The sequence below is a fragment of the Phalacrocorax aristotelis genome, chromosome Z, assembly GCF_949628215.1.
Source record: "Phalacrocorax aristotelis chromosome Z, bGulAri2.1, whole genome shotgun sequence".
Classification (NCBI taxonomy): Eukaryota; Metazoa; Chordata; class Aves; order Suliformes; family Phalacrocoracidae; genus Phalacrocorax; species Phalacrocorax aristotelis.
The window spans coordinates 18,796,746-18,821,981 of NC_134311.1; the positions used below are offsets into that span (position 1 = coordinate 18,796,746).

The 25,236-nt window shown below is 41.6% G+C and overlaps 1 protein-coding gene across 1 annotated transcript; it reads right to left on the reverse strand.

Moving 5' to 3' along the window:
* Positions 1-7,168: 7,168 nt before the first annotated feature.
* ALDH7A1 (aldehyde dehydrogenase 7 family member A1) lies at positions 7,169-23,610 on the reverse strand. The gene is made up of 18 exons (XM_075079898.1): positions 23,407-23,610; positions 23,238-23,291; positions 22,334-22,399; positions 20,584-20,664; positions 18,399-18,522; positions 17,656-17,788; positions 16,991-17,035; positions 15,943-16,020; positions 14,985-15,082; positions 13,891-13,932; positions 12,464-12,558; positions 11,500-11,584; positions 11,120-11,226; positions 10,239-10,355; positions 9,710-9,807; positions 9,471-9,544; positions 8,445-8,520; positions 7,169-7,673 (listed from the first exon to the last, which is right to left on the reverse strand). The coding sequence occupies exons 1-18, from the start codon at positions 23,578-23,580 to the stop codon at positions 7,619-7,621; spliced, it is 1,602 nt and encodes a 533-aa protein (XP_074935999.1). The 5' UTR covers positions 23,581-23,610; the 3' UTR covers positions 7,169-7,618.
* Positions 23,611-25,236: the final 1,626 nt, after the last annotated feature.

The window sequence follows — 25,236 nt, forward strand, 5'->3', positions numbered from 1 at the left end:
ACTGCACCGGCTTACTGCAGAGCAATAATAATTGCTCTGGAAATCTTGCAGAGGGGAGCAGACCTCTCTCAGTCTGAGATGCACGTGCACTGCTGTGAGCATGCATTGCTTTTACCCTCAGAAATGCTGAGGTCAGGCCATCATGTCTCTGCTTCATATAGCATGAGGCTTTTATTTGGTAGCTCTGACCCCTGGCAACCAGCTCTGCTGATGGGAAACGGGGAGGACGCGGGTGGAGGCCGTGCGTGCGTGCTCGCCCCCCAGCTCTGCCCGCTTCCCTGGTGGGTGCAGGCGTTCACAGCAGGGCAGCTCAGGCTGCAAGGAAAGGCAGACAGCTTTTTTCACCTCTTCGACACGTAGAGCAGCAGAACAGTGTATTGCAGAAAAATACAGCTTCTCGTACCCTCTCTCCTATGGAAGAGCTGTGGAGGAAACAGCAGCTGAACAACAGTAGTTAACAGAGATCAGGGAGAACTTGATTTGTGCTTTGGCTGCACTCGCTGACTTCATCCTGTCTCAGTGGAATAAAGCAAAAATTAATACCCCGAGTCTTAATTAAGTGGCCTGGTAGAGACACACGCATAACCAGGTTCTCCACTCCCAGCAAATACCATTTTTGAGTAATTATACAGATTCATACACTCTTCAAGCAGAAACAGTGCTAAACCAGAATGATGACAGAAGAGCACAAATATTTTCTGCTCTGCTGTGCCGATGCACTGAACCGTAACAAAGGTTGACTAATCGCACCTCAGTGCTGAGAAATGAGAAGCTACAGAATGATGAACTAGATAAACAATTAAAACAAATGCAAAGTCATGGAGATGCTGTAGAAAATATATGTTGGCCTGTAAGTATTTAGGTGGAAAAATTAATTGTTTGACTTTGGTCATACCCGCCATAATTCTGTGCCAAAGTCAAAACAATTCATTTTTCCCCTAAATTTTTAACCCTGGTAGGGAAATAATGAAAGACCATGATTTTCTGGTATTTTAACCCACATCATTGCAAAACAAATGTTCTTGGCAGCTTAAATACAGAAATCAAAATATGGTTTCTGATTAGCTGAGGGCCATTTCTAAGCCAAGCAAATCACTTAATCTTTGCATACCCAGCACACTCTGAAATACCAGTGTCTTAACCCAGTTTCAGAAAAGCCCCAAAACAACCAGCTATCATGCTGAGGAATGACAAGCTTCTCACAGTAATGAGGAAATTTGTGATTCGAGGAACTCATAGCAAGAGTTGTGCAAAGTATGCTTCAGATTTACTACTTCCTGTCGGAACAACACAGCATGGAATAACACAGTCTAAGTACCAGTGAGGGTTAGCCTTTCTGTGAACTTTTTGTATGTATTGTTCAGACAGAAGGTGGCAGTGAACAGCCAGAAGAGTAAATGGTACTATCAGCATGCAAGCTGGAGTACTTAGACAAATACTGGCTGACATAAATCTAACAACTACGGAGGCTGGAAATGCATGGATTAATACACCAGAGCTGGTTTTAAAAAACACAGAATAAAGAGATTCATGTGGGGTTGTTTTTTGTTTTGTTTTGTTTTTACACAAAACATGCTAAATGACACTGGGACAACTTTTGCAATAAAGAAAACATTAGGAGAAACACAACCATCACAACAGGAATGTTTCTTCTGTTCTCACATGCTTTCTTTTGCATTGTCGTTGGTTTTTCCCTTAATCACAGTAGTTTTGATAGACTGTCCAACTGCCAGATTCATGCTCCAATCAATGAACCCAACAGATCTGGAGATTTAGGATGATATTGTTCCGTAGTGAATATGTCTGTCTATGCTTCATGTGCCCTAACTTCAGCCTTACGTGTTAGCTTAGACTACATCTGGCTCCTTTCCCTGTTCTCCTCATCCAGCAGTTCTGTTATCCTTTTGTTCCTTTATAGAATATTCAAAAACATGCTTTCAGTCTACCCTATATCATGCACTCTGCCCCACCTCCCATTTGCAATAGCATAATCTTATCTTCTGCAGCATTCCCAGTGTAATACCCATCATCTAAAAGCCTGGTACTGGGTCCTCCCTCTCCTCTGCAATACTGCCCGTGTCCTGCACCCTGGCTTCACCACCTACTTTGCTGGTGGTTTTGAATTCCTCATCCTCACTTTCAAGGCCCTTCCTTATTCTGCAGCCAGTGACCTGTTTCTGCCTTCCTACAGATTCCCTTGCACAGCTATGGTGCTTGTCAGACGTTGCAGGGAGTCCTTCAGCATTAAACTAGCAGGGAAAAATAAATCAGTAACACAGCTAAACAAAAAATACGGAAAAGAAATCAGCAGGCGAGACAGGGTCACAGCAGCCAGTGCTGGTTAAGTCTGCTTTGGAAAAGCAATGCTTGACTCACCGTTTTTAGATTTCCTACCTTGTGCTCCATCCCTGACTTTTTTCTTATTGCTGTAAGTTTCTGTCTCCTTTGCTGTCACTCCATAATCCTATATACCCTCTCCTTCAGCTAAGATCCTCGCATTGTTTTTGAAACCTTCAGAGATTTAGTACCATAGCGAAGCTTAGGAGGACCGCACCATGTCATGAAACATCACCATAACCTTACTCTGCTACTTGTTCTGTCATAAACCAAGAGGATAAACCACCGGTCTTTCATAACCAAGATCATAAATCACTGACCACATCTGGGTCAAACTATGAGGAGAATGAATGCCTTTTTATGGGGCAAACAGATACCCCTCATTTCTCAAACACATAATTGTGAGCATGTACAGTCATGAGTACAGTCACATATGAGTTAGAAAGAGGTTTATATTCTGGGGTTATAGAAGTATCCTGCATACTTTTGGCAACAAATGTGTTAAAATATAAAAATACCAGCAAATGTGGTAAAAAATATAGTTAGAAGAGACACAACACAAAGAAGAGGTATGCGCTGCACTTTTTAGACACTTTTCAAACACAGCAGCCACATAGGACTGAGAGGTTTGTGTCATCGTAAGTCAGTCTGCAACACAGGCCTATGAGTGAGTAGCCTCTTAAAATCCACAAAAGACAGGAGACAATAAGTGCTCAGTAATAGTTTAGTGATTAAAGAAGAGCCTGAGGAGCAAGAGAGGTGGTATTTACCTCTGCTCCTCCTCAGCCGCCCATTTTTAAGCTCGCCTGCTGTCATTTCATTACCTCTATGAGATGCCCCTGAATAAGCACTCTGCCACTGCTAATGAGGTTTGGGACCCTTGTAAGGATAGTGCCCGGGAAGTGTGAAACACGATCAGCACCAACTTCCAGCTTTCCAGACTTTAACGTAATGAAAGGATGTGCCTCCCCCTAAAGTTCAGAGACCTCGCTTGCACCGTTTGTTCCCTTTTCCTGCAACCTGATTTCAAGGTGGGGGTTAAACAGAGCCGTAACGCCAGGGAACAGAAGCATGCTGGGTAAGGCACGCATTAAACAATTTGTTCTTCCCTAGAGATGAGTAGCCGGATGAAACACTGCTATTTTTATCCTTTGGCTTTTGGAGTTAATGTTTTATATAACAATTGCACTAATCAACATAGGCTTTTGCAGAATAAAGTGTATTTAACTACCAGCTCAGAAGTAGTGTTCCCAGATGTGCTGGAATATAAAAGACATTCAGAAGAAGAGGTTCGCGTTTTACACAGCTGGCTAGCAAACCCAAGGGCTGCTCTGCGCAGGAGGGGTTGCTGCCGTGCGTCCTCCGGCGGGCTTTAGCTTGACCAACAGCGACACCAGGAGGAACACGACGACCGAAAAAACAGGCTCCGGTCCGGCTCACTGCGCAAGGCCCCTGAAAGCAGAAGAGTTTCCCTGTGCTCTGGAGGAACGCAGTGAGCTGCGTGGAAAATCAGTGCTAATAATTTAGCAGAAGGAAGACAGGCTCTGAACAAGTATGTAACTTGGTACCAGGTACCTGCAGGCAACCACGTTCAAAATGCAAGGTTAGACGAGATGCTTTGCACTGCGAGAAGCGCTTGAGCGGCAGCAGAAATTTGCGAACAGCTGAATGCAATTAATCCATTAGTTTTCAAACACTAGGCATGTCGCAAATGACAGTATGTTTTGCTGAACAAGGAGTACACATTTCAGAATACTGAACACAAGACATTAAAAAAGTCCTTGCCAGCCCACTGCTTTTACTCAAGAATTTAATTCTAAGGGATTAAGTCATTTTACCTTAAATTTTTTTGCCCTCTTCCACATAGGAAAGTAAGAGCATACATTTGTGCAATACACTGGTGCAGCACCAGCGTGGCACATGATTCAGAAGACAATCCGGGCGAAGAGCTCTCTTGTAATTTACGTGTTCTGTTTTCACAGAGCTCCAGTTGAGATGAATGCAGAGACTTGAACAGATTAGTACAGACTAACCAGTCTTGAATGCAGCAACTATGTAAACAATACCTCATACAGAAACAGAGGCAGCTGCCACAAATGAAGAGTTCTGGCCGCCTCGCAGTTTTGAACCCATCCAGAAACAAGACACAGAACCGAGTGAAGGAAATACCATGAGGAAACGATGTGATATAATATGAATGGGTTGGCCTGTTAGTACTGAAAGATAGCAGCGAGCACTTTCCCGGTTGTTTTAAATTCAGCACTGCAGGGCAGCTATTTGCAAAAACCCAAGCTGAGACCTGTTACTGGCGACCACTGTTCCTGGTTCCTGAAAACAGTTCCTGCACCAATGGAAACCGTGATAGGATGCAAAAGAATAGAAGATTAGCAGCCAGCAGCTCACAGCCTGCCTGCAGATCTGATTTTTCACCATTCATTACAAAAGCCATTGCTCTGTTTGCTTATAAGTAAATATTACATTAGCAGATTTTGTATTTTTCTTCAGTTAAAAATAACATGGCAAAAAGGAAGTTACTCGTAAGACTGTTCCCATCAAGGCCATTTCACAGCAAGCAATCCTATGCTAACAGATGAATTATTGATCACGTGTCATTTAACACTCGTTATTCGCTGGTGTTAACAAACTCAGTGGTAATGAAGTCTATGCAACAGCGGAAGCGCCTGATAGAATTTCTGTTAAAACTGCAAGTTCCATTATGTTGCACATACCAGCAGCTCCAAGACACATTTTATGAATTCTCAAATTGCTTTCCTTGGGTGAGATAACCCAATGACAGCTAATGCGGTTTACAGTCTCCTGAGTGGGCTTTCCAAATTAAAGCAGAAATTGAGAAACAGGATGCTTACAGTAGCTTTAAACCTCCCTAGTTTAATACTGCATCATAATCATAATGGTTTATAGGCACCTAAATCCTTGCCAAAACCTACTACAATCTGCAGCTGTCTTTAAAAGGCACTATCCCCAGAGCCACTTCACTGGAAGTCTTTCAGCTAGTCAGTTCAGGTAGGATTCTTCAACACAGGTAACTAAATAAATAGAATGGTGGAGAGAAGCAAGTTGCAAATATCATCTAAGAAATTCAAAGCTGGCTGGGAAGCAGATGAAGCATTATGATTACCTGCTGCAACGCCATACTAGCAGTCCAATGACAATGCAGGTAATACAATCTTTGGAACAGAAATTCACATATTCAGCAAAAGTCAGGATGAATTTGTAGTCTACTTACAGAGGGAGCCCGTTATTTGTCTACATAAAATGGATCTAATGCGCAAGTATTTCGAGCCAAGTCCTCTGCAAGACTACTCAAATGTTTGTGTTGAAGAAGGGATTGTTATGTATCAAAATGTCAAGTTAACCTTTTAAAAATGGATTAGTGTGTTTGCTATACAGTCACCCTCTCAATTACACTCCTACAATTTTTTCCATTCATGCTCATTTTCAGATAATGATTTGAAGACCAGTCAAACATCAGACTCACCATCCCAATTTTAGTTCTGTTCTGTTTCATGGCCTGAGTTGACATACCTAAAGCCAGATGGCAGAGTTAACCTTATTCCTAAAAATTAAGCCACTGGACTTGTGAAATTATTTTATCCGGAAAGAATAAAAAGGCCTTTATTTTCTGGAACAACAGATGTGACATAATGAGGCTACCCAAAAACTATTAATAAGCAACAGTGTTCTTCAGCTTAGTCTTCATTGTTGAGATAGTTTCATAGTGACATTCAGTGCCACAGAACAGCATTAAAGAATATAGCTTCAATAACTTGTGCTATTTTCAGAATAATTGTATTTAGAAGCTGGATTGTTTCTTTGCCTTCAACCTGCTAAGTATTTATCTGTCTGCTTAGGGGATTTCAGTTCCTTCTGTGTGCAAATACAGAACATTCATTCATGAAATCTGTCCTAGTTAAACGACCACAAAGAATTACAGGAGGGAGCTCACCTGGCTGTAAGAGACTCTGTAGAAAGGAAAAATTTTGCCGCCTACTGTTTGTTTTGTAGGAAGTGACACCCAAAATACTTTCTGTAATAGAGATGTAAAATTCAAAACACTATGTATTTTAAGACCAGATATTAAGGTGAACGAGGACCAGATCACATTGCGGTAAGTTGGACCTTTAACACAATTTGGGTGACATTGCTATTGTAAGATCTTAATGTCAAAGTAAATCAAAAGCCAAATCACAGTCCTAGAATCTGACAAATGAACAGCTCTGCCATGTTCAGAGCTTGTGGAAATTTGGCACATAAGACTGAGAGGAAAAGAAACCTCTTCCAAAAACGGTATACTAAAAAACCTCAGAAGTTACTCTGTGAAAAACTACAATCAGCCTAGTAGCACCATACCTTTTCTCACCTTGGAGTCTGATTTAAAGGCTGCTAAATGAGGTGGTGATGTCTGTAGTCTTCAATGGCCATGAGAAACCCTCACCTAAGGTGAAACACACACAAACAATTTGCCTTTGCCTGGCAAATCCTTCTGGAATAGTATTCCCCTCTGGCTGCATCTCCAGTTCTTCAGCTGGTTTGGCTGTAGGGTGTCACAAGGGCTGTGGCAACCTGAATTGGCTGTGACTCCTCCTACTGTTAAGAGGAGGTTCCAAGAGACAGCAGCAGCCTTTGGCCCCAGCCCATATCTCCCAACACACAGGGTGAAATTGTTGCTGAAGGAGCGGCAAGAAAACTAAAGCAGTCCTCTTAACCCAGTGGCACTCCTCCCACCCAGCAGTTCTGTGCGTGAAAACTGACAGTCTGCTGAATGTTCCTGCTCCAAAACAACGAACAAAAAGACCCTAGAAGCCCAAGGTATGTCACAAAATGTACCTTTATTTATGATTGAAAAATAGCCCTATACGACCCACCCCCCATAGCACCAGGTATCTGTAGGAAACTCAGCACGTCGGTTTGAAGCAAAGACCTTGTAGCTGGAAATACCTGTGAATGGTGGGGAGGCAGGGGATACAGTGTTGATACTGAAATATAGTGAAAAGGCAACAGAAGATAATCCAGGCCACCCGAATCCAAGTTTGTTAGTTTCAGTCACCCTCCCTTCTTCCCAAAGACGTCTCATTTGAAGACTGAAGTAGTAATTTCATACATTGAAAGTGAAGCAATTTTAGAGTAGATTATTTTTGACAGAATTAGTATCCTTGCTGAAGCTAAGTTTCAGATAATTAATCTTCTTCATGAGGAGGCTTAGAAGGTGCTTGGTTCTGAAATGATAGGCAAGTTCATGGCACAGCCGTTCATAAGGCTGTTACTGAAACTTGATTCCTTGAGCCAAAGGCAAATCTTTGCTGTAGTTGATTGTACTGGAAAAGAAACAAGTATTTAGTGATAAAGTCCAGCCTCTAAGACACATTATGCAGTCCATTTCCTACATACAAGGCTTCTGATTTCTGTCACATGTATACAAAAGACTTCTGTAAGCACTTTCCCCTCTTAAAGTTACAAACTATTTACTCCAGTTTTCAATGTAGTAACTATGCACAGGGGAAGACCGTATTCCCCCTTATGTCTTCCTTGATAGACCAAGGAGAAAGTAAAGTATCATTCTCTAATCTTTTACTAGGGGTATGTCCATACAGAAAAATCAAGGTGGGATTTCCCGCATTCATAAACCTTTGCATGGAGACCAAAGTTAGCGCAGGTACAATCTAGAGGGGCCAGCAGAGTGGGAATAGTCAACCGCTACAGCTTGTCAGGAGATTTATGGATAAATACCTAACAAGTAGCTAAATCGCCCACCACTGGCAACAGCAGCCCTCTCACTGTGGTTGCCACGTCATGCATCTCCTGTCAAGTTTCAGTAATTCAATTTTTAGCTAAATTTAAAATCAGGCAGGAGAGGAAAACAAGATTTCTTTTTCCTTTTGAGGGACAGTGAGGAAAGAAAGGTCTATCTAGGCTCTTCAAATCATCTTCTACTAGGAACACAGATGTAAATTCTTGCATGAAGAAAAGGCAGTTACATCTCCCATTTAGCAAAGATAACCTCCTGTAGTCAAGGATTTATACGTTTTTAACTTTTGCAAGTTTATCTGTAATTTACATTTATTTGGAATTTAAAAAGACCATCTTACCAAGTAGACCGTCTCATATAAAGTTTCCATGAATCACTGCCAGATTCTCTTCCCCCACCAGTGTGCTTTTCACCACCTGTAGGAAAAAGGTTATAAATGAAAACTTATAATTTTTTTGGAGCATGGGAATCTGGACCAACTCCAGGAGGTTAGACATTTTATAAAAACTCATGGGAAAAAAACTATTCTTTTGCCCTCGTTCTATATCTGAAATAATTACCAGAACACCACCACAAACAACTCACACAGCTAGCTCTCTCCTCATGCTTGATCCAAAAAAAAATCTGCCTAAAGTTGAAAGTCTCATCACGCTGGCACCAGAGGACCTTGTTTTAAAGACATTTTGGTTTAACATGAGACAAAAGTACAAGAACACACTGGTTCTTGCACTGTTTAAATGGCAAGATGAATGTTTATTCTTCCTTCTCCTCACTTCCTTCAGTGTATATAAAAAAGAGAAATAAAGGCAAAAATCTATTTAAAGACTTTCTCACAAAAATACTTTATGCTGTAATTTTTATATACACATGCCAACATCACAACAAAAATGCTTAAGACTGTTCTAACTGAAACTGTTTTAAAGAGATTTCCACTCAGCCACATCTCTAAACGCATTCAGAACATATTTCTGAGCTAAAATCCCCTGATGGCAAGGGGTGGGAGGGGCAGATGATACATGGACAATTTAAGAACCAAGCACAGATATTTTTAAAAGCTGAAATCCAACTACCTCAAGTCAATGTCTGTTTTCTGCTAAAGCTGTGTAATTCAAAATTAATGTCACTGACTTCTTCAGCCTTAGTAATTTAAATGGAACAATGAAAACCTTGAAAAATAAGATAAGGAGACCTAAATTATACTAGCTTTACAGTGGTAATACTTTATTCTCTTCCAGAGTCATTAGGGAAAAACAAGCTCCCCAGCTTTAAAAAAAAAATGAAGCTGAGGAATCATACCAAGTGTCTAGACCCGATGATAGAGGATTTCATCATTTAAAGTATATAGGAAAATGCATAAGTAACATACCAAAAGCACCTCCAATCTCAGCCCCACTGGTTGGGATGTTGACATTCACAATGCCACAGTCAGATCCCTTTGGCCTACAAACAAAAATAAGACACAATTAATTATCAGGATCAGGAAAGGCTCATTCCCTAAAATGAGGGCTATAAAATGCTCAACTAGCATTGTGCATAGGTTTACAAAAGACAAGAAGGACTGTGAGCTTATGATTCAGGGAGCTAGAAAAATAATTTAAATTATACCCAAGCCAGCGGAAAATCCTTCCCAAATCCTTGGTAAAGATACTGCTGGAAAGACCTTGTTTTACTTCATTATTCCAGGCAAAAACCTCCTCTTCGTCCTAAAAGGAGCAAGTTTCAATGGTTAAACCATGACCATTCAAAGCAAAGCAGTTACAAAGAAGCACTGTGAAAAAAAAAAAAACCAATATACCACAGCCACAATGCAAATATACAGAATGCCACTTGGCAAATACACGTGCACCAAGTCAGGGATAGGATACCACCTGCTTTTGAGCAACCTGACATGAACAACAAAAATCTATTCCTGTACAGACTCTCATTTTAACTCCAGTGCTCTTGACAGAAAATGCGTAAATGTAGCTACACAGTGAGGTAAGCTATTACAGTGGATATCCCACAGTGCAGAACAAAAGTTACCACTTCTTCAAGTCTGAGACAATTACATGAACATGACATACATCTGAAATCTCTCTCTTGACTCCTCTGTTAGCATCCTTGACACCTGACTAATTCCCCATTGTTATTTTACCTTAAATTTCAGCACATACAGTATGGGGGCAAATGTCTCAGTGTGGACAATGGGTGCATTATGAGGAAGGCCAGTCACAATGGTTGGTTCGACATAGTTTCCAGGGCGATTTATAACCTTCAAAACATAAAAGAAGAAACAACTGAGTAAGTTCAAACCAGCATCCTGCTTAGTACTAGTGTAGGAAGGGAATCCTTCATGGTCTGATTACTATAGCTGTGCCTAGTAATCAGAAGTAGAAGGTCAGGTCATCTGAACTTTAAGAGGTCAACTTAAATTTTACTCATTTAAGTATTTAAAATACAGAAGTATAACTTAGTCTTCTAAGCAGGTAATCAAATCTCAAAGTGTAGCAGCTGACAAAAAACACTTCCTTCCTCCTACTTTTAAGCTGATTATAACTTGAAAGATATTAGGAATAAAAAAGGTGCCAGTGAAAGACAAGAACTGCCAGAACGCTAAGTCCATGAGAATTAACATCCCATATGATGAAGATGTGCAAGCAGCTCTCTTGAATCTTCAGTATTTCCTGTAGTTTGGTCTTGTGAATCCAGGGACAGAACAGCAATTTTGATTTGTTGTGGGTTTGATATTCACCATTTACATTGCTGTTTGTATTTTCACCATCAGCTGCATCTAGGGGGTAGTGCAAAGAACAGCCAAAATCTCTTACCCATTTCTTGGAGGAGAAGGTAGCTTCTAAGTAGACCACTTCTACCCTAAAGACAGGACTGCAATTTAAACATTCTCAGACTGACTAATTTAACATCCTGCAATGGCTGACAGGACAAACTGAGGTACAACCTTGGCCTAAGCCACCATGTTACTGTATTTTTTTCCCTAGAGCTCTAAATGTAGCAGGGAGAACACAAGCAAGTCACCTTTCCACCATAGGCAACACAGCCACCCTGTTGTTTTGCTTGTTCTACTGCATCAAGGAACATTTTCACTGCTTCTTTGGTATGAAGAGGCCCATACAGAGTGTCAGCTGAAAACAAAAGATCCAAAAACATACTTTCAGCAAAACTGCATATGTTTGCAAATATTCTTATCATAATATTATAGGAGTAATTATTTAATCTGTCCAAGATGAGCAGATTTAGCTGGATTCTTCATCTCCCCTCCAGAATTTGTATTCTGAATGAAACCAGCTATCCCCACTCCCTGGTAAACTGCTAAAATTAGATAGCTTTGATCTATACTCTCTTTGGAATTTACACAGAAAGAAAGAAACAAACTTGTCTGAGAAACAGCTACTTACAATCCCATGGATCACCAATGCGGACCTGGGCATAGGCTTTAGCAAGCTTTGCCACCACCTCATCATGGATGCTTTCATGGAGGAACTAAACAAAATGTGGTAAGAAGGTTGTAAGACAGCTCAGCCTATGTAACTATTCGTGAAGTACTACTGCACTTTGAAGAGGGCTGAATGAAGTGTGGAGATAGTGTTGCTCATATTCAGCAAATCCCAAAGTTAAAAATAAACACATGAGCAAGGCCTCGAAACAGCACCAACACCATGAAATGAAGATTTAATATATACACCATGAAGATTTAAAAGAAGCAAAGAAACAAAAACCTGGTTTAATTTTACTCCATCTCAGAATAATGGTACTAATGTGTTCTGTAAACTCTTCAGTGAGTGTTTTATGACAAATACTCAAGCGATTTTTACTTCTATAATTGGAGGAATCACTGTCCTTCCTAAACACCCAAAGTTAACCCGCATCAGTTTTGACAAATATTTACCAAATCAACCCAGCTCTGAAAAGACTATACAGGCACAGGCTGATGTTCTAACACCTTTAAACTTGGTGAAAATTATTTGTTAAAAATTCATAATAAAGTAAGCAACGCACACACACTTGCTTTGCTGAAATCTAAACCCTGCACCAAAATTTGTACCAGGTACAAGCAGAGACGATCTGGCAATTAAACCAGAGAGAAATACAGGAAGTATGGTAAGTTTTACTTTTCTGAGTTTTAGCACCAGGTACATTTAGAAACACATACAAAGAAACTGTTTAGAACTACAATTCTAGTGGAATGACAAACTACCATCTTATTTTACCATCATACTGATTTTTGACAAAGTAAAAATGCATTTCAAAGATTATTTGTTGCTCTCCAAAACACTAGGAATTGTTAGGCATTTTCTGAGCTAATCTGGAATCAAGTTTAAATTCAGAGCTACCCAAACCAGACAATACATATTTACGCACCAGCCTTCGAGCAGTTGTGCACCTCTGACCTGCTGTTCCCACAGCGGCAAATAAAGCAGATGGGATGACTAGGTTCAGGTCTGCATCTTCAAACACTTAACAAAAATTAAAACATCAGCATGTTACTGGAGTAAACAGGCAGCTGGCAAGACTTAAGACACTAAACAATATAATAAACTGACAGATTGGTCAAGCAGCGTTAGGAATAGTCACACTACCATAGTACACTAAGATATACAGAAACACCTCAAAACTCCTAATACTTTTACACCTGGAATTAGACATATGCAGTTGGACAAAAATGCAGCTCTGAACAATTGAAGAGAGCCTTTTGCAATAAAGCTTGCAAAGAACCTCAGCTTCTTTTTAATTCAAGAAACTACAATCAATGTCTTGCCATGTCATCACCTTGTCCTTCTCTCACTGAGAAGACATGTAGCAGCATAAAGATACAATGGTAAAGTGTATCCAGATGGCATGCAAAAAAAGTAGCTAAAACACACAGGTACACAATAATGTGAAATACAAAAGAGCTCAACAAATCATCTGGCTAGAAGACATGGGGGTATTTAAAGCAAAGCTAGTATATATAAGCCTCAAAGGATCCCTAAAATATCACTCAGCTTAACCAGTCCCACAGAATTCTCTAAGTATCCAAATTATTATTAAACTGGGGACAAAGTCCAACCAAACAATGTTTAAGCCATCATTCAAAGCCAATTCCAGACAAAAACCAGGACTTTCATATGAAAAAGGAAACAATTTTCTAAGTATAAAGCAGGTTTATGCTACTGGCTGCGAAGAAGCACAGCAAAAAAGAAAGACCTGCTCAAATGTGGTTTTCAAAAGAGCTGAATATTCTAGATGGGCAATTACATTTGTTCACAATATGAGACAGGTGAAACAGAAAGCTACAGCACAAGGGGACGGCAATTTAGGTTTTTATCTAGCTTAAATTTTCTTTTTGCCGCACTGCTCAGCTTGACAGTCTTTATGTTTATCTAGGAACTAGATCATACCCTTAAACTTGTAAAATGTGCTACTGAAATAAATACCTGCATGCTTTGCTTTCAAGTATCATAAGTGTCTTAGATTTTATATATATATATATGTACTACAAATGTGGTGTTCAAAAAATTACAACTATCCTAAAATATATTTATTTAGCATTATCCACATCCCATTACTGAAGCTTCCTGTTTCTCCCATTCCCTTCTTCACTTCAATGGTGAATATACGTAAGAGCTTGAAATTTTCATTTAAAACACTACCCCTCCAGACAGAAAAAACCCAACATTCTACTACACACCTTTCAAAACCCCAGTGCGGGAGAAAACAGAGACAAAAAAGGGACAATTTACTACAAATATTTGTATACTAACTTCCAAATACCATCTACAGGACTAAATTTCTACAGCGCATATTACCAATAATGGCATTGTTTCCTCCCAGTTCCAGCAGACTTCGACCTAATAAAAACACACAAAACAAGGTATGTCATGTGCACACATATTCACTGCACCTTTTTCAGTGAGCTCAGCTCTAACCAGAGCTATGTTTCATTAAAAGTACTTTTCTGGATAGACAAAAAGTTTCAGGCATCACTCAACTAATTACTTTAGCCGAAGCAGGAATTTACACCTAATACTACATCTGTCACATAGTGTGAAGGAAGAGACCTGGAGAGCAGTTAGGGTAGATAGAGGCTGAAAAAATAGGCAAAAATAGCACTGGTAAGGAAAAGATGCAAGGAGAAAAAATTGCAGCATGAATAGCATGATGCAGACAACGAGGAGGAGGAGGTGCTACGGAGATCAAAATGCATACATAAAATTTAATCAGGTTTATTTATTTCTCTGGCAACTCCTTTATCTTAAATCTGAGAAAAGGAATCACCATCTACTTCTGGATGAACGTTTGCAATCTGTTCTGATGCTTGGGGGTTTTTTTAACACTCCTATGAGCTTCAAATGTATAAAATGAGAAAATACAGTTCACAAGGTTTTCTGTTTAAAACTAAATATTTAGAATCCAGCAGCTGTGCGTGGACTAATGCCTGTACACTTTTCAATATTTGCAAAAAACCAGCACCTCAAAAACCATAACTTTTTCCTTGTATTTATTAGGAGGAAAAGGTGAGGGGCATTTCTCCACAAACACATTGCCAAAAGACCACAGGCCCTGGTTGTTCATCTTGACAATCTCCATACAATTATATTCATGGAATGCCCCCACTAGAATTAACTGTAGGACCATGAATTTGTGGATACCCTGGAAAAAATGCTGAGTTGTGACAGAACTAACTGAAAAATGCAGTATCTAGCTCTGACCTGTTTCAACATCCTATTTCTACCAGGTGAAAAAAAAAAGGTAACAAGAGGTAAGTGAAACAAGCTGTTATTCTAAAATCCTATGGGGCCCCCCTGCCTTTCCCACCTGTTCTGGTTGGGAAATTAATCCAACTGAAACCAGGACGCCAACCATGGAAAGAAATGAAGTGGAGGAGACCTCACACACTCACCAAATCTCTCTTGAACCATGAGCGCTACCTGCTTGCCCACTTTCGTGCTGCCGGTGAAGGACAAGAGGTCCATTCTCTCATCTCTCGCCATCGCTGTCCTGCACAATGGGAGACATATCGCCACGCTCAGTGGAAGAGCAGACAGTGGAAAAGCTACTTGCACCTTCCACATAAACCAGCTTCAATGACTAAGATCTTTTAAAGTCAGAGCCACTTCTCTGAAAACATCAGGTAAGTGACTGAGCAGACAGCATGAAAGGTTCTTGGTCAGAAAAGAGAAGCAAGGCTGTTTCCCTCCCCCTCTTCACACCATAAAAGCATCACATGTACTAATTTTGAAATTCAGTCTAAAGTATGTAGTGAGATGAGCTCCAATTGTTATGTTCCCTAAGAAAATACGCATACTTGTGACTTTTTTTAATGCTTGCCATCTGTTTTTTCGTCTCTTGAAATGCCTAAAAGATACATCTGAATATACTGGGAATTTCCACATTGTAAGAATCAAACCGATTTGATTTGTATGGCTTCCAAGCACAAGTATGCATCTGTAAGCAAGTGCAGAGTCCTATGCGAGCATGGAAAATGGAGAAGTATTCTCCTCCACAAGTCGTCCAAAAGGTCAGTGGGCTAGAAATTGAAAACTCTTAAGAACGTGATGAGTTGGGTGTAAGAATATACAGATATATATACATATCCATAAGTAGAATATAAACTTAGCCATGCCTCTCCATTAAATACCTGATAAGTTATTTGTTAGCAGCTACACTCACAACAGCAAGCAGAAATATGTATTATGTTTAGAGCAAGGCCAGAGCTTCAGACCAGTTGATAAAAATTATAGCAACAGGAATGTACTTGTACTGGGAACTTCCTGGAGATCAGGATAACTTTACAAGAACCTCAAAGAATAGCCTTTATCCTCTATACATCTTCACAAGACGCAAGAAATGTTACCTACCCAATGTCTGCTCCACCACAAACCAGAGAACAGACTGCTCCAGGCACTTTGTTATCCTCCAAGACTTTGGCAATTATTCTAGAATCAAAAGATGTAAAAATTTCAGAGACTTCTGACAGGTGCATATAATAGGGAATGAACCATTAAAACTGTCCGACCATGCACATGAAGATGCTACAGATTTCTAAAAAGCAGCAGTCTTGCAGTTAATTGACATGCAGTTTGTACAACATGTAGCACTATGATTGGTGCTACAGTCATAGCTCATGCAGAAGTAAGACTCTAAAATATATTCATTATGTATCCACACAACTGGCAGAGACAAGCATCAGATCAGTGTGTAAACACCTTGGCCATAGCCTCTCGCTATTAGAAATGAGATATTTATGTAACTTCATGGAGTTACATAAAATACTCCCGAGTACTTTGGGGCCATCGTTCTCACAAGTTAATATTAAAGCTACAAGACTTACTAATTAGTTATTTTAAAGGGGCCTATTTATATTTAGCATTTAAAAATAGATGTTATTTGTAGCACACAATATAGTAAGCAAAGTAAGAAAAAACCTAGAGTAAATATCACTATAACATTCATTCTTCGGAGTTCTTCATTTTATCAAGAATGAGTTTTGGAAACACATGCTAAGGTGTTACTAAGTTTGGATAATAAAGATTGTGTGAAGGCATCTTCAGGATACAGGACTGCACAGCTAGCCAGAGGAATCTGCCAAGAAACTGGGTGCTGTTGTTGGGCTGAGACTCCCAAAAACAGGGATGATTCTGAAACATGAATGCATGATTGATGGAGGCTGAATTTCATGAGGAATTCATCTTCTGCAAGGAAGCAAACCATATAGCTAGCCCTGCTTCACCAGAAACACAGCCCTGGTCCCAGAAAAAAAGACCAACAGTATAGGTAGCATCATATATATACTGTTACTTCTTAGGTAACAATGGGAAAGCAGTTCTTCTGACCACTAAGCACTACCTAAAACAGAAAAGAAATTGTTTAAAAAGCAAAACAGAAAGGAAAGAAACCAGAACTCACTTTGTAACAGCAACACTGATGAGGGATGTTGTAGGAGCACCCTTCCTAAAAAGACAAAAAAAAGGACAAAAACAGACTGACATTATTTTCTTTTCAATTCTTCGAGAATTAGAAATAATTCAAATATATCATTTTTATGGTATCTCAAATACAGCACACTTCATTTAGGCTGGTTTTCAGCTGCACATTAAGACACACACTCAAGCATTTCTTTCCACAGATGAGCATTCAGAGCTTCTACTAAAATCCACACAGACAAGAGCTAAGCCAGACATTAGAGTGAGGCAGGTAGATGAAAGAAAAGCAGGAGCAGTGAAAGGAAGTACGGATACTTATTTAGATTCCTAATTTTAGCTGTAGCAATTCTGAAAATATTAACTGTTCACTATCACTGCTGCAAGACCTCAACCTGGGTTCTTTATTAACAGCCCATTTGGCTAAGTCCTGGACAGGTCTGAATCTCAGTACCTCATAAAAGAGGTTACCACAAAATAAAACAAAGCTCTTTGACTACAAGTGAACCAAAAAATAAATAGAAATTAAGCCTACAATAGATAGAATCAAACATATAGAAACAACCAGCCATTTGATAACAGTTTCGTGCCTGAGTTAACGGCTCTCTAATTTTAAACTATTGTTAGTACATTGGAGAGCTATTGTCTTACCAGAGGCAAGCGTTTCCACAGATCATTGCAATTGCACTGTTCCACCCATAAACCGCAACGGGGAAGTTAAAGGCTGTGATGATTCCTACTAACCCAACAGGATTCCACTGCTCTATAAGGGCATGGCCAGGCCCTGAAGGCAAAGACACAAGGCAACACTATTTGCATCTATTTAACAAACCATGTAAGCAAGCCACCTAGCATCGCTCCTCTGCCCATCACAGCATTAGCTGTGGAGAGCTGTGTTATATGTGCTCTGCAGCTTACTGGAACAAGGTTAGCTAGATTGTGGAAAACCCTAATAAACTAACACGACATCTTACTATTTTAACTACCCAGTTAACAGCATGGTGATTGTTTGTTAACCAATAACTGGCATAAAGGTCTCTCATTTCTAAGTACCCTGATGAACTTTTTACATACTTTAGTCTAGCACCTTAATTAACAAAGAAATCAAACAGAATCTCATGCTTCAAAGGGTGTAGAGAAAATCTCTTGCCTCTCTTGCTACAAGTCAAAGGCTAGATACTTCATTAGGTGGCGCTACTGTCTATCTATTCCTAGATAGCAGATCCCAGCACACCTATTCCTAGATGACATGCTCCCTAAATAACTCACAGTACAGAGATTTTGCTGCACTATATAACTGTATATTTAAGACACATCCCCATCTCTTCATTTGTACCAAAACAAAACCCTAAAAAATGAAACCCCAAACCCAACATATGTACACACATACTTACTTTCTGAAGGCAAAATAGGTCCACCAATCATTCGGGACAAACCAACAGCATAGTCACAGACATCAACATACTCCTGCACTTCCCCAACACCCTCGACAAAAATCTTGCCCATTTCCAAGGAGACCTAAAAAAATTAAGAGAAAGACAAAATTATTTTTAAAAAAAATTCCCTTGCATCCCCCAAAACATTTTGTCTCCCACTAATGTCTGGTATATCTGTATACCAAGTACAGATTAATAAAATTTAATAAGAGATTCACCTCTTCCTGAGTTATTCACAGCTTAATGAAAGAACACAATAGACAACTAGACAGGAGTCACATTCCCATACAATAGGAGGAAATTAGAAGAGAAAACTAATGAACAGAGGAAATTAAAAATAATCTACTGAAAGGAATATCCAACAGTGATGTGGTTCATAGGTTTGAATCAACAAAACACTGAATTTCCATCAGGACATTTGCATACATTGTGGACCAGGCATGGAATAAATTGGAAGAGGGATTACTCTGCTCCAGCATAAGAAAATGGTCATTTACATTTTTCATAAGCAAACTACTCATTTTACAACATCTCAAATTGAGTTTGAGAGATTCCATTTTCAGACACTGCTGAAAATGTCTATACATCCTTAGTACTTTAGTAATCTGGGATGTTTAGGTTTTGGTTTTTGTGTTTTTTTTTTTGCTGAAGTCAATCCTAAACTGTATCTTTCTGTTAAAAGCATGTTAGATGTACACAGTAGACATAGAGATCATCAATGAGAATAAGCTGGTATTTGAAGACATTTTCCTCCAAAAGTGAGAAAATTCACCAGCTTAAGAACTGAGATGTCACCCATTTACCCCCACTTAATTTTACAGTCACAATCTGATATCTAGATGCGACTTTCATGCAGATATCTACCGCTTTAGACTGATGATCGTACTTTGAAGCAGCTGATAAGTGAGGATTCAGGTTTGAAGGATTGCCACAAGATTTTACTCCCCATGCAAAGGCTAAAATAAAGGTGACTAAATGTACTTCTGTGATGCCTGTGGTTGCAGAGGGATGGCGCCTATCTGCCACCAGAAATCGGAGGGGCATCAGACGTATTTACTCAGAAACACAGCGGTGAGTCTATAAGTGCAGTAGAGATACATCTGGGTACTTGACAAGGACATCGTGAGGCTGGAAATACGAAAAGATGAGTTGCCACACCGTTCCCTTTTACATATCCTAAAGCCAGGAAAAGTCCTAAAACATGGATACCTACTGCACAGCTTTCACCCTGAAGTTCAGCCCCTACCCTGGAAGGGCTGAACAGACTTATTATCTGTTTGGGAAAACTAGAAAAACGCTCTGGCGATAAGCAACAAGTTTTGACCAAGGAACATAGAGCAAACCTCTGTCCATCCACACTCACCAGGGAAGCTGTACCGATTTTGAATACAAAAGTACATTAGCTCTCTAATTCTACCACAGAAACTCTGCTGAGGAGACAACATCAAGGGAAACAGCAGAACAAAGTTTTGCAGGTTAACAATATGGGCTTGACTACACATGGAGCTATTCACTGACAGCTATTTCTGAACAGCAGCATATACAGGCAAGCCCTGTAAGAGGCAAGTGGCAAGTTCCCACTTGTCTCCTTTTTTTCCTTAGCAACTAATAAGTGTTTTAAAGGAGTGGTCCTTCAACCTTTATGTCTTGCACAGCACTGCAAGCAGATCTCATTAAGACCATCTCACCTTCTGAAGCCTTATACCTCCACATGCCAGTTCACAAAATCCTGCAGATCACCAGAAAGAGCTCAAGGTTAAAAGCTCTGTATTAGAGGCAGGTCTTTTTCAGGACAGTTTAGTATCAGACAGTGCCCTATCTGACAGGCAAGTGAGAAACAGCAGGGCAACAGTTGTAACACTCCTCCCAGCCAGAGTACAGGTTCAGAATTAATTACACTTTCTCTTCCTGTTATATATTGTCATTTGCAGTGTAAGATGCCAGAATGCAATCTTACACATTTTTTTTCTTTTCCTTTTTTAAAATTAAATTTTCATTAGGCAAGCTAACAGAACAACAGCATTTTAACAATTATTAAGGTTAGTATTGCAGAGTGGTATGTTAAAAACCAAGAAAAACAGTTTTGACACACAGCCCTCCCATACCCCCCCCCCAAGTTAAGCTGCTTCTTAAAACACCTTACCAAGCTTCCTAGGACTTTGATTTTTTGTCTCAGGGCATCACCAATCTGTCGCACTATTTCTCCACGCTTAGGTGCAGGGATCTAGTCAAAACAAAAGAAAACAGAAGAATCTATTTGACATTGAACGCCTGTGACTTCTGCTGCATATATACTGCTAGCTTTGTACCCCTGCAGTAGGAAATTGCTATGCTTCTTCCCCTATCTTCCCCAGACATTGTTATTTATTCATTTTTATCACGTGCACTGCTTTACAGGAAACTGTTTCCTGCCTCACAGAGACTGATAACACTGCACACATTTATGTCTATTCAAAACTTCAGTTCCACTGAACATCACCAGAAACATTCAGACTATTAGTTTTGCTACTTCTGTTCAGCTACACCACCCACAATGCCCCTGAACAGTCACCTGCACCTCAAGAAACAAGCATTTTTTATAAAACCACACTTAACTGTTTTCTGACCTTTTGAAAGTACTTAACATCACATTTTCAAACCTTCTGTGTCTGTATGACAATGGCCTCTGACACTTATTTTGTTAGCAAATGCTGAGATACACAGAAACCTCAATCATGGAAAAAATTAAACCCATATACCAAATATTAATAGGTGGTATTTTTTAATGTGCTATCAGTTTGTTAGATAATAATCAATAGCCAGGATTAATAACAAACCATAGGCATGCAACAGGATTTACAGGATTAGAAACTGCTGATGAACAGGCAGCTGGAAAGACAGAAATTACATACATAAACCATGCAAACATATCTCTTTACAGGCAAAATCTTTCAGATAAGCTCATTAAAAAAAATAATCACATACTAAAAACAAACAGCTTTGAGATGAGGCTTTAAAGCATTTGATCTGTTGATTCTTTGTTATCTGTTAGACTGCTTGCAGATTAATTCCAAACACATACGAAGCTCACATGCACTCACCAACATTATATTCACGAATTGTAACAGAAGAACACATACTGACACATCCTGAGGAAGCTGTTTTGTTTGTCCTAAACTTTGTTCTCTTCAGGCACAACAAATTACTTCACTGGACAAAATACAGAATGCCCAATACCTTACAAAATTCAGGTGTCAGCTTGCATCAAAGAAGTGGCAGGTAGTTACAAAAACCAAGCCTGCCACAGCCAGCAAGGGAATGGATGCAGGCTGGACACACCTTGTACAGGGACGTTGTGAACTACAGCTTCCTAAGGAAAAACAGCCTATCTACTGTCTGACATAGCAATGTTATACTGAAGTTTTGGAATAATGTAGCTGTTTGTGAAATACCAGGACAGCAAAAAAACCACGCTCAAAACCAGCAGTTTTGCTCACTCCACGAGAACAAGATTATCACCATCAGAAGTTAGGTATCCAAATATCCTGCAGAGTTCTCACAGGAGAAAGCATGCAGCAACACGAAGTGAAATACACCCATGGGGATAATTTGCTCGCTACAAGGTTTCTGAACTTCAGCACACCCTTTGGCAATGGCTTACAGACCCAAACCTGGGTAAATTTGCCAGGCTTTCAAAACAAACATTTTCCACAAGTCAATGTCCTCATCTTTGTACCTCAATGATAACACGCACAAGTTGTCTAGGTTTTTTTCTTGAGGTCCTCGTTGCAGATTTTTGCTTTGATGCAACACACATAATATGAACATGCTTTTACATCTCCATGTGACGAGGAAACTTAATGGCCTTTGCCTGCCAGAGATATGTTATAAAAGGTAAGTCTCTGTTAACTTACATCAGCCCAGACCTTCCATGCCTCTTTAGCCTTCTTTACTGTTTCTTCATAATCCTCCAAACTAGCCTAGATGAAGAAACGTGTCAAAGAAAGAGTTAGGATATCCAAAACCCCAAACCATGGCACAGAAAAGCTTCTCCATCCAGCTCAGGACATTTCTAGCAGACTACAGAATACAAGTTTCACAGGAAGTGTATATCCTGCCATAGTTTGGTCCCAATACGGCATGCTGAGTTACTTGAAGCTACTGTCAAGGAAAAGCATATGTGCTGCCTAAACAAGAAAAAAACGTAGCACAAGTCTTCCTTCACGTGACAAAGGATGCTCCATAAAGAACGGTTATAAGAGGCACTCCTCACATATTCATATACCTTCTTTCAGCTTAGATACTACTACTATTAACAATATTAATCAAGGGCTGTGAGGACTGCCCTACTCCTCCAGGCTTGCTGGACACCCAAGGCTGGTCGAATCCTGGTACACGAAGGGGGCAGGTTAGCACCACAGCACGTTTCTCGCACCAGAGCGCTCGCCGATGTCCCACGGGAACGCCACACCGCCCCCACGTCACGTCCCGCCCGCTGGGCCAAAGAAGCCCCAGCCCACCCCCTCTCCGCGACCGCCTCCAGGAACGAGGGAAAAGGGGCAGGACAGGCCCTGTCTCTTCCCCTCAGCACCCGCGGGCCGGGGGGGGGAAGGGGGGGCGAACAGCCAGTTTTCCTTCCCAGAAAGGCCACGGGTGACTTCCAGCAGGCGGCCCGGGCACCCCAGCGCCGTCCCGACCCCGACCCCTGCCGCCACCTGTGTCCCGGGCCGAGCCGGCGGAGGGGAGGGGCAGCTCCCACCCGGCGGCCCAAGGGCTGGGGGGCTCCCCTCCCCGCGGCCGCCCGGCCCCCGCGCTTACCTGCCGGACGCTGGCGATGGGCTCGTTGTTGGCGGGGCAGTAGGTCGTCACCACCTAGGGCGGGAGCGGGGGGTCAGCAGCGGGGCCGCCGCCGCCCCCCTGCCCAGGACCCCGCCGAGGCCCACCCGCGCCGCCCCCGCTGCGCCGCCCCCCCCCCCGCCGCCCGCACCTGCCCGCTGCCGCCCCAGCGCCCGTTGTACACGCCCGGGTTCTCCTCCTGCAGGCCCAGCTCCCGCAGCCAGGCGTAGCGCGGCTGGCTGACCAGCAGGGTAGACATGGCGGCCGCCGGGGCCCCGGCCCGCAGCGGCAGCAGCGCAGCAGCAGCGAGGCGCAACCCCAGCATGGCCGGCAAGGGCCGCGTGGGCGTGGGCGGGGCCGGCCGGGCTGGGCGGGGCCGGGGGCGCGGCGAAGGACACCCGCGCCCCGCCCCCGCCCCGCCTCCCTACCGCCGGCGTCGATTGGTGAGAGCGCGGCGGCGCCCCCCGCCGGGCACCGCCCCCGCTCTTCCGCCTCCCTGCCCCCGCCCGCCTCCTGCCGCCCCCTGCCTGCCTGCCTGGCCCTAGCCCTGTGTGCCTCCTGCCTACCTGCCCCTGCCTGCCCCTGCCTGCCTGCCTGCCTGCCTGGCCCTAGCCCTGTGTGCCTCCTGCCTGCCTGCCCCTGCCTGCCCCTGCCTGCCTGCCTGGCCCTAGCCCTGTGTGCCTCCTGCCTGCCTGCCCCTGCCTGCCCCTGCCATCCTCCTGCCTGCCCCTGCCTGCCCATGCCCCTGCCTGGCCCTGCCTGCCTCCTGCCTACCTCTGATCGTGCCTGCACCTGCCTGGCCCAGGGTGGCAGTAAATAGAGTAGAAAGTAGTAAACTTACTTTGCAGTGTGTTAATGCTATTGTGACAATTTGCTTTCCCCTTTGGATGCAAATTTGGATGTGTTGTGTCCATTAGGGAGAGCACATCTTGGAATCTGTGACATTTAAAACTGGTCATGGAACATTATTCTGCTGAAAGGATGAAATTAGGGTTGGTAAAATGTTAATTTCTACCAAAGGTTTCAAACAGATGGGAAAAAATCTGTTTTGGCAATGCTCATGAAAGTCAGTAGGAATGTGGCCTCATCAAAATTTCGTTATTTCCAGATCAATCCGTGAGCTGAATCAGCTGAGCATACTCACGGGAGCACTTGGCTCCAGCTCAAGGAAAGCAACATGGTAGTGGAAGGAGGCTGGAAGGGGAGGCAGTTGTAAGCTGGACTGTGGATCCTGTGAAACCGGACTCTTGGGTTCTGGATTCACTTCAGTGCTCTTCAGATGTAGCCCCTCCTTGCTCTGTGCTTCATTTCCTCATCTGTAGAAAAAGGTAAAAGCGGCTTCCCTCTTTAAAGGATAATCTGGAGAATGTTAGCTGCTTGTATACAGTGAGGATGGAGCTTAAATGTCCATATTCAGGACATCCTAGAACTTTTACATTTATGTGAAGTTAGAGCTGCTTCAGCCTAGTACAGGAATTCAGACAAATGGAGTGGGGATGAAAATGGGAAAAGCCCCCAAAAACATGCTTAAAACTTTCCCCCTCTTTCACATGTGTTTGCAGCATGGCATGGCCTTGCCCCAGAGCAACAGGCTCCTCTGTTGTGTTTACATAATAACTTTCCCAACTTATTTTCAGAAGGAACTGTGGTGATATATTAGGAATACAAAGACTTATGGTGACTCTTGCTTTCAAAACACTGAGTTAAAGCTATAGAGGGGAAAACAAACACCACAGTTTTTCTTGACCTGAGATATTTTAAATCAGTGCCCTTCACTTTTTAGGTGTTGGTTACTCACATTTTAAAGTTTCCTATTTACTCTGTACTGAAAGTGATAGCACTTATGAATCACTTGAATCGTTAGAAATAGAAACATATGGTTTTATAGTCCATAATGACAGGAAATGGTTTGAGATATTAAAAAAAAAAAACAAAAACCAAAAAAACCCCGACACTGAAAGTAGCTCGTCATGTGGGCAAT